At 37.2% G+C, this 13,705-nt stretch overlaps 1 protein-coding gene across 2 annotated transcripts in view; it reads right to left on the reverse strand.

Moving 5' to 3' along the window:
• Nucleotides 1–5,884: 5,884 nt before the first annotated feature.
• Nucleotides 5,885–13,705, reverse strand: part of homer3b (homer scaffold protein 3b) — a 109,664-nt gene continuing 101,843 nt past the window's right edge. For both annotated transcript variants that reach the window (XM_062028434.1, XM_062028433.1), the window contains 3 exons: nt 13,529–13,639; nt 9,335–9,415; nt 5,885–6,531 (listed from right to left, as the gene is read on the reverse strand). In XM_062028434.1, coding sequence (XP_061884418.1) covers nt 6,349–6,531; nt 9,335–9,415; nt 13,529–13,639 — 375 coding nt within the window. In that variant the 3' untranslated portion in view covers nt 5,885–6,348. The remainder of the gene's footprint in view (nt 6,532–9,334; nt 9,416–13,528; nt 13,640–13,705) is intronic.

Below are 13,705 nucleotides of genomic sequence, written 5' to 3' on the forward strand. Positions count from 1 at the left end.
CAGTCATTTGTGCAGAAGGCCTTGTGCTAATTCCATTTTAGGTGGTAACACTTCTTTGGTTCTGTGTTCTATTGTTGAGATATTTTAAAGGTGCCATATGTAGTAATGTGGCCAGAAATGGTACTACAATCACGGTCGAAATTCCGTAGTACCCTCCCTCTCTCCATGACTGAGGTTGCCAGATACACAGCCAAATCCAAGGAACTTCAAATGGCAAACGACGAGTCCTAGGCTGTAGGTTTCTCTTGTTTATGCTTCTTGCAAGATGGTTTACGAAGAAATTATGACATCTTTTACTGATGTCGATTAGCCAAATGTATTTGTAAAGTTACGCAGCAAAATTTTCGTCGGGAGTCGGGACAGACTGTTGGCATTACCCTGCTAAAATGTTGAGTTTGACCGCACAGACCACCATCGAAATAATTATACATAATAATATATATTATATATCGCATAGGCCTACTTTGATGGCAAGCCAAGGCCAACGGTAAAATTACTGCCACATTTCGTTCAACATAATTCCATGTTGCATCCAACCTGACGCACTGCATTCTCTTCCATGTACGCACATCACCATCTTTCAGTACAGAGTGCAATTCTATGAGCCAACCCATGTAGCCTACTACCAAGTCAATACACAAAGTAAAAAATCATGACATGTAATGCATTATATTGTGCCAAATAACACCCCATATGTGCCTGATACACATACAGTACCAGAAACCGCAATTAGCTGTGCTAATGTTGGAACGCATTACCTCAGCATATCAGCATATTGAGAACGAAATAGGCACTGACACTACCCATATCCACATAAGGCAAAATATCAGTTGGATGACACATCAACATACAGGCTAACGGGTATATATTTCATTTATTTCCCTCGTTGTTGATGTGTCATTGACCGGGCTAGCATGCTAAGCGTGGGGGCGGCGTGGCGCTGTTGGGAGAGTGGCCGTGCCAGCAACCTGAGGGTTCCTGGTTCAATCCCCACCTTCTACCATCCTAGTCACGTCAGTTGTGTCACTTCACCCTTGCTCCTGATGAGTCCTGGTTAGCTGCCTTGCATGGCAGCTCCCGCCATCAGTGTGTGAATGGGTGAATGTGGAAATCGTGTCAAAGCGCTTTGAGTACCTTAAAAGGTAGAAAAAAGCGCTACACAGTATAAGTATAACCCATAAGCTACACTTGTGTGATGGTGCTTTGCTCCTAAGCATTCGTTGCACGAACATACTAGCTTTGTTAGACAAGACTGTGTTGGACAATATAGTTTACATACAAAATTACCATTTCCATTTATTACAAGTAATAAATAAACATAAATGCCTGACTTACCTATCAAGGAGGAAATTAGCAAGTTTGGCGTCAGATGTAAAAATCTTCTCTGCCATCAATCGTCTCCATCTTTCAAAGGCATCCCCAATCCTCGTTTTGTTCCTGGCTTTTAGATTTACTAAGGTCTGACATGTTTAGTAACTTTACCAGTGGCAGTAGCTAGACGAAGAGGGCGATGCGTAACTGGCAAACTGGATGTGACACAATGACAGACTTTTTAATGGGTCAAACGGTGGAGGCCGGGGCATTGAAATGAAAACAATAATATTTCTGGGCTGTAAAACTAATTTTGAAATTAGCATATCCCAGCTGAACTATAGTTATAAAGGTATTCGAAAAGAACATGACTTATTAATGCCTTTTGACATATGAGGGCCATTTAATGATGACTTGACATGAAATTATTACTTATGGCACCTTTAAGGTCTTACTCTGCAGTTAGCAAAGAAAAAAACTTGTATGATAAATTATACAATTTCCCGTTTCCAGTCTTGTTTAGTACGAGAGAACACGATATGGGTGGTTACAGAAAAACAAATCAGTTTCATTGATGGTGAATATATGAGCATAAATGGATTTGTCCTTTTGAGCAACAAAAACAGTAAAAACTACAACATATTATTTGTGTCAACAATGTGCAAAATAAGTCTTATCAAAATGTGTTGCATGCCAGCAACCAGAAGCTATAGAAATATCACAAGTGCAACTAAAGAGAAAATATGATTTCAAACATTTATGTGTGTATCTCATGAAATAATACTGTTTGTACCTCAGTTTTTTAGTTAGTTTTTATGCGCCCCACTTATCTTGTTATTCAGTTTGATGAAAATCTTTGCAGAATATTACCCCGGTTTTCATGTCTTGTACCAGTTAATGTAAATTGCAAAACAAGTAAGTCAATCATCCTGTGGAATCGAGTGTCCAAAGAAAGCCCTACAGGTTGGTGACTCAGTCTTTGCTTTCTTTTATCAGTACGACTGTGGCCAAAGAAAGTATCATGTGGGAGCACTTTGGTAAAGAAGAGGAGAAACATTCAGAAAGTACTCAGAGCAAAGTAGGAAGATGGCTCCCTCCACTTCTGCTCTTCGCCAATTAGAGTCTTCAAAAAAAGGTAAAACTGATGTTATTTCTTTGTTTTCTGCTTGTAAAACTATAATAATTTTCTACAAAAAGTCTTGTGGTAATATTTTTGGCTGTAGGTAACGGATGAATTAGATTTTCACTATTTCTTATGGGAAACAATGTTTCGGTTCTGTCTTTGTCTGATCTTTTGGAAGGATATACTACCAAAAACCAAGGTACAGTACTACTGTACAAGTATTTTTGCGGGTTTGCAAATGTGTCTGCTCAGCCTAAGAACCACCGTGTGTTTGATTTTCTGGCCTGTAGTTAAAAGCTGTCATGCTAAAAACACTGCCTTGCTAATAAGTGAAGTGTAGATTTATTATTATAATTTTTTTTTACCACAAAGGAGTAGTGAAACACTTGCAAAGTATACATAGAGGCTTGCATATGGCTGCTGAGGCCAGAACTGCCAGATGGTGAAATAAGTTGCTGGGATGATGAAATGTGAAGCTGATAGGAATAAAATCACAGTGAAACTTGTTAGAAAACCATTTCTTTCCCAGCGAACTAATACTCTGACCACTTGAGAAAAAGTAGTTGTAATGATAAACTAAACACTTCCTTCAAAATGTTAATATAAAACCCACAACCAGTGAAGTTGGCACGTTGTTTAAATCGTAAATATAAACAGAAAACAATGATTTGCAAATCCTTTTCAACTTATATTCAATTGAATAGACTGCAAAGACAAGATATTTAATGTTTAAACTAAGAAACTTAAAATAGTTTTTGCAAATAATTTAATGGCAGCAACACACAATTTTCCACTTTGCATCAGTCCATCTTAGATGTGGTGATATCCTTTACACACTGATGTCGGTTTTTGATGCAGTACCGTCTGAGGGATCGAAGGTCACGGGCATTCAATGTTGGTTTTCGCCTTTGCTGCTTACGTGCAGTGATTTGTCCAGATTCTCTGAAACTTTTGATGATATTACGGACCGTAGATGGTGAAATCCCTAAATTCCTTGCAAGAGCTCGTTGAGAAATGTTGTTCTTAAACTGTTCGACAATTTGCTTACACATTTGTTCACAAAGTGGTGACCCTCATCCCATCCTTGTTTGTGAATGACTGAGCATTTCATGGAAGCTGATTTTATACCCTATTATGGGTATAAAAGCTGGTCCCATCTGTTACCAATTAGCCTGTTTACCTGTGGGATGATCCAAATAAGTGTTTGATGAGCATTCCTTAACTTTCTCAGTCTTTTTTGCCATTTGTGCCAGCTTTTTTGAAACATGTGGCAGGCATCACATTCCAAATGAGCTAATATTTGCAAAAAATAACAGTTCACCAGTTTGAACGTTAAGTATCTTGTCTTTGCAGTCTCTTCAATTGTATTTAGGTTGAAAAGGATTTGCAAATCATTGTATTTTGTTTTTATTTTCCATTTACACAACGTGCCAACTTCACTGGTTTTGGGTTTTGTTAAAATGAGACGAAATTGCACAATACAAGTGGCTAGATTTTTCTAGAAGCTAATTTAAATCACATTTGCTGTTGCAGAAGCTTACACCACACCTTTCAAATGCAGAGGAAATGATTAGGAGGTACAATGCTTTTTAGTTTTGCTTCGGTTTCACAAAGTCAGTCAAGTACCCATTTAGTAAATTCATACAGTTGTGCTTCTTACAAGTTGTACACTGTTGAGTAATGTAATACTTACACGCAAACGCACACACACTGTGTTTAACTACAGAAGTGTTGCAGTTCTGTTGTGTTGAAACTGTTCTCTGCACACTTCCTTCCTTCTTCCTGGTAATCATGGCGTTAACAAATGTAAACAAAATCAAACTTGGCACATACACTAATCGAATGGAATCTCGGATTCAGACGCAAGGGAGGGAATGAAGCTGCCAACTTAGAACCATCTTTCCTGCTTCTCCTTTGTCAATCAACATGAATAATAGAGCGAGTGGAGAGTAGGGCAGCTGAAATAAAGTAGTGGGTAAAATACATGTTGCTGATCCACTGATGGTTTTGTGCTCAACTCTGAAGAGCTTCTGGGCGACGACTGTCAAGCTTTTCAATCTTCACATGTTTATCCCCTGACTAAACTCAGGTGGGTTGCATTTCCACAGTCCAGGAAAAAAAAAAGACTAAGAATTAAGGATGTGTCACCGATCAGTATCGTTCGATTTTCATCAAAAAACAAGTGTTTCCTTTTTCTGTCAGTTATAGTTAGCAAAATAACTCCAAAAGTTATGTGCAGATTTTCATGATACTTTAAAGGGAATAAGGTATAAGGAACACCTGATCTGGATCATTTCCACTATGTTGCCGTAGATTTGTATGCACGCACGCAAATGTAAGGAAACGTGTGTGTGTGTGTTGGCGGCACCACAGAGACAAAGCTAGTGGAGACAGACAAGAGTGTTCACTAAGTTCCTTTCATTCCCCTTTAGATAACTCAAAAAGTTATGAGTAGATTTTCATCTAACTTTCAGGAAATATCAGAAATGGGAAAAGGAACAAGTGATTACATTTTTGGGTTGATCTGGATAATTTCTACTATGTTAACTTACGTTTACGTTACAATTTTACATTTCTGTGTTTGTATGCTAGCGGCCCTGCCTTCACTCACAGCTTCACTCCGTTTCTTGTATTCCGCTACATATAGCATAAACAGTTATGGGTGGATTTTCATCTACCTAAATGAAGAATTTCAGGAAATGCCAGAAATGGGATAAGGAACAATTGACTACATTTTTGGGGCTGTTCTTGGATTTATGACTTTTTCACTATTGGGAAAAATGGCCTGGCCGAGGTCTGTGCTTTTCTAGTTGATATTTTTGAACCGTTAAAAAGTCATTGGACACAAGATGGCTCTGGGGGAAAACATACAAAGGATTTGAATGACAGCCAATAATAGTTTTTGCTTTTGTTGACCTATTTTATTACAGTTGTATGTAATACAAATAAATAGTTGTATTATTTTGGTGATATTTTTACTAGGTGTGTAAAAAAATTGATTTTCGAATGAAGTGCGATTCTTAATCGATTAGAAAATATATTTTTAAAAAATCGGTCCTGTCCAGCCACTCAGGAAAATCATATTGTTGATGTAGATGCCCATATCTGCTGTACAGATTCACTTTAGAAAAAAAAAGTGTGAGATACTTCTCTTGTTGCCTTGATTGTATTTGACTTTATTAAATGTTTGGGTAGAATTTTATTAAACAAAAACAGTTTTCTTTTAAGTAATATAGAAATTTGTCAGAGCTGTTTATCTATTTTATGGAGGAATGTAGTCAATCATAGAACTGGCACCCAATATTTTTAAAGTATTCATTTTGAATCGAGATTCGATTCTGAATCGAATCGTTACCCCCAGGAATCAAATCGTGTGGTGCCCAAAGATTCCCAGCCCAAATTGTTTACATTGTCTTGTATTGTTTTTTTTCAAAATGTATTTGTTGATAGAAATATTTTTTTGGTTTGCCTAAAATCTTTGATCATAATCATCATTAACAAATTAAAGGCACAATCACAAAATGATTCAATGATGTTAATATCCACAACGGCAATATTGGACCTTTATTTACCACTATTTCAGTTCAATACTAATATTTGCAGATTTGATCACGCCTAATGTTATTATAAGTGTGCGGTCTTTGGTTCAATAATAATAATACAAATGGGAATGCTAAGTTTGAAAAATTTTGGCTCCAGACAAGAGTGCAGAGCCACAAGTGTGAACGCAGGCAGAGTAGCACATCAGATGTTACACATGATAGTACTAGTACAGTATTGCTACGAACATTTAAGAAAGTAGAGCGCGGCTACCTTATTCTGTGCGAAGCACTTTTAAGGTTGTGTCAGTAAAGTGAAAGTGAAGGAAAACCCGCCTTGACTGTGGAGATGCAGCCCGCCTGCAGTCGGGACTACTAATCCATGAGCTTGGCCAGACTTTGTCTCAGGTCATTCAAATCGGATATTTTGACATCGAGCGCCTGGATGATGTGTTGGACCTCGACCTCCGCTTTGTCCCGCTCGCCCCTGCTGGAGGCCAGTGTCTTTTCAGCGCTCTGAACTTGACCCTCCAGCTCAGTGTTTCGCCTCTCAAGGTCCTGCAGACAAATGGGCGGCCATTATTGCTGCATCATTGCATGAGTCTGCAACGTAACACGTATTCTTTTTTTTTGTATTACATTTCACGTCTTAAATTACACTTTTAGTAGGCCAGATATTGTAGTTGAAGTACATCTCCGTAACACGTGATTTGAAGGTTTAGTCAAAAAAGATGGGTCATTTTTGGTCTTTGTGTAAATGGAAACTGGAAAATTCTACCTCACCAACTTGGCTGCTTCAGTTTTTATGTTGGTGATTGAGTCGGTAGTCCATATTTTAATTAGAATTAAAAAATACAACAAACAGGGCTGAAATGTGTAACTTTGACAAAAGAAATAGACCACAAGCAAATGTCCACTGCAGAGGACATGCATTGTCTTGCTGTTTAGTGAGGTAAAGCTTGATCAAATTGTTGGTGGCAATTTGCTGCTCCTCCAGTTTATAAAACACATTCAAATGAGTAATTGTGAGCTTTATGAGGCAATGCTATGCTGAATGCATAAATGAATATGATGAAATAAGCACAAAGACAGTAAAGGTTAAACATCCATACCTAAATGCATTGGGTATATTTCCCTCATTGACATGGAAAGTGGTACAATTTGTTTTGTCCTTGAAGTCTCTCAGTCTTCTAAGCTGGTCCCTCTATTTTTAGTAACTGTATCAAAGTACATTTAATATCGCATGTATGATGGGTTTGTTCTTTGGTTTTGAAAAAGAAATACTCCTGTAATAATTGGGGCAAATAATTATATGAAATTAAATGTGACAGCATGTGACAATTCCCACTTGTGCCAGCAGAGGGCACTACTATTCAGCAAATACAAACACGACTGAATACGTTGTAAGTTGTTAAATAGCTGTAAAGATGAGAAATGGGATTTACTTTTTGAGCCACAGAGGTAAAACTAAAATAATCAAAGTTAAACATGCATTTTTTTTTCCATTTTTATGACAGTATGTATGTAATTATAACATAATCAAGTGTGAACTGTAACTGTAATAAAGGGAAATATGTGTAACAGAGGTGGCCAGACCGATCCAAATATCGAATGCAAGGGTGGTATCAGTAATGGATCAATACTAACGTGAGGAGATTCTTGAAGTTGTTTTCAATGTTTACTTTCTCAAATATGTGTGCCATTGTTACATTGTTGATATTGTTGGTAAGTTCTGGAAAACAGAAGGGCTTTGGGGCCAAAAACTGAAGGATTCAAATGAAAGCCAATAATTTTTGTTTTTGTTTACCAGTTTTACTCAAACAGTTGTACATAATGATAAAAATCCACAGTCAATTGTAGGGAATAAAATGCAGGAATCATTACCTTATTTTCTGGACTTTAAGCCGCTACTTTTTTCCCAAGATTTGAACCCTCCGGTTGATACAAAGGTGCGGCTAATCTATGGATTTTTCTTCGCTAACAGCTAATTTATGGAATAGATTAAGCAAATAAATCAAACCATGTACTAAAATGGTCCACTTTAAGAAACGGTTCAAACTCAAAGTGTTAACAAAGTACAAGGAAGAAGAATCCTGAAAAAATCTTTAATGTTATTACAAAAGGAGAAAAACGTATTGATCTCAAAGGATAAACACATCAGTGACTTTTCGTTTTTTTTTTTATCAGTTGTTTTACTGCCGTGTTACAGACACCGTTTCGGAAACATTTAAGGTATGTAAATAAACATTTACATAATCTTTCTATGTAAGTATCTCATTTCACAACGTAGCAGTATATATTTGCGGCTAATAGTACGGTGCGGCTAATATATGATAAAAAAATGTTCTTCTAAAATTTAGTGGGTGCAGCTCATAGTTCAGACAATACGGTCATTATAAATGTAATATTTTCATAGATAGAGCATAACAAACCTGTTTACGACCTAAATAACATTATGAGAGCCCTCTAGACAACATAACACCCATTAATCACCTTAACACTCCTTTCATCCTATATAGGGATACTGCCTGCAGCTAAGCCAATCAGTGGCCAAAATACTATTACATTACTATAAACATTATTGTAATGGTGATCTTTTTAGTTTATTTAGCTATTTAAAAAAAAAAAATCAGCGATGTGGTAAAATATTTAAAGCGCAGTGTGGCGAGGGACATTAGATATCGTTCAAACATGGTATTGTTGATAAAAATGTTTCAGGGATGTCTGATTATATCGGTCAACCGATCATTGGCATAAAAATGAGATATTGAATCATAATATTTTTTGGGCTGATAATGATATCAGATATGTATAAATCGGTATATAACATTTGTTTTTGTTTTAAAATTATTTTCATAATCACAATCAACAATTAAAATAACAAAATCCTTCAATGACTTGAAAAATGTCATTGAATTCAGCATGGTTATCTGCAAAACTCGCTCTATGTTTGCATAGGATTGTATCAACACCAGAGTTTGCAGTATCACCCAACCCTGGCGTGCACACATAATGAGAGGTGTACTGGCTGGTCCACCAATATTACAGAACACTGAGGATTTAGTGTCACCATGGCAATGACGGCAATATTTTCAACATTTTGATAATGTGGCTGTGTTTTTGGTACGATTACTACCATAGTGTCACTTTTTCCTGCAGGATTGCTTTGTAAGAAGTCTCTTGAAGAAGTGGAGTGATAGTAGTGACCATTAATGAAAAATTTACTGCAGCAAAGTAAAAAAAAGGCTAAGTCAAAATCCTTTATGAATGCACTCTGGGGAAAAAGAGTAAACTTGGGAAGCAAAAGCAAGCCCTGTTGAGTGCATTCTAACAAAGGCAGACAAAAGAAAAGAAAATCTACCTTGAGTCTGTGAATAGCCTCTTCTCTCTCCCTCTCCAGCTGCCCCACGTCTGTTGTCTTGCTCTGAAGACTGTGTATCTCCTGAAAACACACCACCTTGTCACAGAGGAATACCCAATCACTGTTGTTGTTAACCTTGCTGTCTTTTTACGCCAAATTGTTGTGCTCGGAATAGTAAGGAATAAAAGGAGCCCAGTCAGCACAGTTCCAAGGAACACTTTCCAACATGACCTTGCATAAATCAAAAAGTAAAGTAGACTTTGTTTGACATGGTAATGTTAACTATATACCACAGCCTCTAGGTGGCGTTTCACTCCTTCTGCTATGAGCAAACAGATGGCTTTAAGGAAAATTCTGCAAATTAGTTTTGTCTCTGGCAAAGCTTTTGAAATAGCAAATCGTTATTATATACTTCCACTTCTTTCGTCCTTTGAGGATTTATCTGATTCCAAATGACATGTTAGATTTTGTTCAGTATTAAAGAGTGCAGCAGTTCCAGGGAACAGATATGTAAACATCGCAAGGCTTTGCTCCGAGTGTTGCGGACAAAGGTAGATCTTGCAGTAGCGAAAAAAACAAAACCGAACCGTTAAGGCGCTGGGATAAGAAGGACAAAATCTGGATTTCCCAGCAAAAAATGGACGTTTCGAAAGCTAAGCAGAAGAGATGTATTGAAAGCGACCAACACTGCACGGAGAAGAGAAAAGGAAGGAGTGTGGCCTCTGAGCGCTGCTGTGGAAAAAAAAGAAAACTTTTCTCAACGGGCTGGTGCTTTTGTAGTGGTTATAACTATTTACTTTTCTAATTATTTATTGTTTTAAATACTAAATAATGGTATCATATGTGTACATATTGTATCTGTTGATGTAGTTATATTGTAAAATAGACCGATACTAATAAAAAGAGGCCGATACGATATATGTCAAAATGCCAAATATCTCCACCAATAATGTCCCGGCCAACAAATCGGTTTATCTCTATTTATTAATCTACTTGGTAATTTTCTGTTAATAGCTGCTTACTTTCTTTTGTAATGTGGTTAAATCTACACTTTTTAAACTTTACTAAGCACTTATTTCTTCTGTTGTTTAAAGCTAACTTAGCGGTTAGCTAAGCTATTAGCATGCCTAATTCTGGCTTGCTCTCGGTGTGTTACATGTTTAGTCTCGTCCTCCATTGATAATAACACGTGATACTTAAGATACTAAGAAATGTAGTTAATTTTCCGTAATGGAGGTAATTTTTATTAGCTTAGTGGACTGTGTTCACACTGTGTATGGAAATACAAAATTAGCTGATAGCTTGTCAGACGGGGAGCTAAAAATAAATACAGTGTCAGCCAGAGGGGATCAGAGTTTGTGATCGGCATAAAAAGAGGCATTAATCGACAATGCGATCTTATACTTTTTCATGAAAATGGGCCAATGATGATCAATAGCCAATAAATTGGCACATCCGAGTTTATTGTACAATATATACAATACATTTAAGTAAACTACAGCAACACTTTGTGTAAACTTAAATTACGGTAGTCTCTACCTACTTCAGATTTCTTGTCCAAAAAACAGCCCATTCGTGCTTTGCCTCTCCGAAAATAGTATTTTTTTTCACAGAAAACTCATGCCATTCTACCTCGGTCAGTAATACAGTGGTTTCTCGTTTCCCCCGTAAGTAATCAGTTCCAAAAGGTCAGATGAAAATCGAAGCAATTTTTCCCATAAGAAATATTTTGCAACTTTCTTTGGTCTCCATATTGGGTTATTTTGCAGTCATAGTCACTAAAACGAGCAGCGCAAACTGAATCACCAACACGTAGGATTCCTTAGGCACTAGATTCCGTGGAATGATACGCGTGCCAACAAACTTGTTTGTTACGATAATCGAGACGGTATTTAAAAACAGAGGCATAATTTTAGCCAAAAAAAATGAACCATACAAACAGTCAAGGTACCCGACGACCAGGCTACAGGCTAGACCAGGGGTCTCAAAGGATGTAGAGCCTGGGTGAGGCTGTGCCGCACCAAGTATTCACTTCAGTATCACATTTTAACCTTGGGACTAAATTGTTTACTACTTCTACCAGCGGCCCTGAGCTATGGTGGGTCTTACGTCATAATTGTGATTGTTTTATCTTTTGACACTGATAAGTTCCCCAGGAAATGGTCAGAGACACTTCCGCTTGCTTACAGGAAGTTCATCTTTGTGTTTGTTGTGCTGTCATTTTTGTGTCTGCCCGGTTATTATGGTTAGTGTTCTTTCTAGTGTGATTCGATATTGCCATAGTATATTTTACGATTAGCCACCCAGTGTGGGCGAGCCGCAATTACACTAAACTGCGGGCCAAGAGTTTGAGACACCTGGGCTAGACCGTAACTCAGATTCTATCTGTTCCATCGATTGTCTTTCATTAGCTGTCATTAGTGGTGAGGACCTAAACAGTTTATACTTTCAAACACTTTTAATAATTGTATGAGGCATATTTTTGAACATAATGAAGAGGGCCGCAGTATTAAGAGCCCAAGGTCTCAGGGGCCGGACATCAACATTTAAATGTTTCTTTAGAAAGTGCCTTTGCGGGTTATATTCCTTTGAGACTGCGTTTACTTATTTACAAAGTAAACACATCAGCCTTCACACTGCACTGTCAATAGATTCATTATTCTGCCCCTGCCACTCATTTCCAGTGTGTGTATTTCGACAGATAGTTAACAGCATGAAGAATCAGAAGCTAAGTTTTGTTGATGATTGATGTTCCTTCTTTTGAATTATTTTTCTTCCTCAGTTTTATTTATTTATATGTCTTCATTTATTTTATGAAAACATAAACATTACAAGCGTATAAAGCCCATTGTGTATTTTACATAAATAAAATAGAAAGTTTAGTGTTAATACACACAGCAAACATTGCACACATGTGGTTTAACACAATTAAACCTAAGGTGTAGCTTTATCGCTCTCTGCTGGTCAAATTCAGCGCTGCATGTATTTAACCAGTTTTGATCGCCAGAGTTAAACAGCCAAAAACAACACGACCACGAATACAAAATACATCCCAAAGTCAGCAATTTCAATACATTCATACTTTGTTGTCCAGTTGCTGTTAAAATCTGATTTTCGCGATTTATAAAAAAAAATGTTCGGGGTCAATAGTGCCATCTTCTTCTACTCACCCACCGCTGCTTCACTGTGACACATATGCTTGCTGTGTCCCCCTGCAGGGTGGTGGGAGTATTGCATACATGAGCAACCCTGTTTTGAATGGTTTCATCAAGCCTATTTGGTTGTTAAGCGGGCCAAATGAAAAGCTTTGGCGTGCCGGATGTGGCCCGCAAGCCACCAGTTGAATTGATCAGTTATAGAACTTAACGTGTCAAAAAAAGGCATTTTCATGGTTGCATCCATTATTTGTGTTTTTTTTCCGCTGTCTGCTGTGATACCATAATAAAGTAAAAAAAATCTAATAAATAAAGGCAGAGTGATACAATAATAATTATGGGACAAAACTATTTTGCGAGAATTAATAGAGAGATAAAATACATTTTAATCTAACACGATTAAAGTCGTAAGTATTGCAAGCATAAGCGCACCCTAGCATTAAACTGAGGGTTGGTGAAAATAATGAAATGTTTTAGTGCCTCAATATGCATCATCACAAGTAGTTTAATTTGACACTTGGGAGAAAGAACAACACAGACTGAAATCACTTTTTTTGTCGACTTTGTTTCATAGAAGTCTAAACAAACATAAAATGTGATTCTGTAATAAATGTAAGACAGGTCTGTCTCTTAAAAAAGCCCCTAAAGAAGCCTCTTCTGTTTTTATGTCTCATATTGCTACATTTTTATAGTTATAAACCTTTCCATTTCCCGGGATGCTTATTTTTTTAAATTTGCATCCAGTAAACAAAACCATTTTTTTAAAATAGACGTTCAAGTCAAATATTCCAATGTGGTAGTCGGTCTGCTCATTAATATTATAGAATCAGTCACATGATTGAAACAAGTTTTTTCAACATGCGTATGTAAATCTTTCATTGTCTACGGACTTCATTTTGTTGTGTTTAGTAACCAGACACAATAGCACAGCTTAACTGAATCAACTACTACAATAATGCTATTTAGCTGGAACTTCCACCATTTAAATTCCTATTAAGAGCAGCTATAGTTGCTACTGGGGGGATTTTGTATCTTATACCTGCTCCTTGATGCTCAGCAGGGTTTCCAGCTCTTCCAGTGAGCGGCTGAGCTCCTCGCTATCAGCGTGAGCAGCAGCGGGATGGCCAAGCTGTGCCTCCAACTCTGCCACCTAGAACACAAAACGTCAATACTTCAGAGAAGAACAAATACATTCTCTTTTACTTTCATTACTGAC

This window comes from Entelurus aequoreus, linkage group LG19 (assembly GCF_033978785.1).
Source record: "Entelurus aequoreus isolate RoL-2023_Sb linkage group LG19, RoL_Eaeq_v1.1, whole genome shotgun sequence".
In the NCBI taxonomy this organism is placed as follows: domain Eukaryota; kingdom Metazoa; phylum Chordata; class Actinopteri; order Syngnathiformes; family Syngnathidae; genus Entelurus; species Entelurus aequoreus.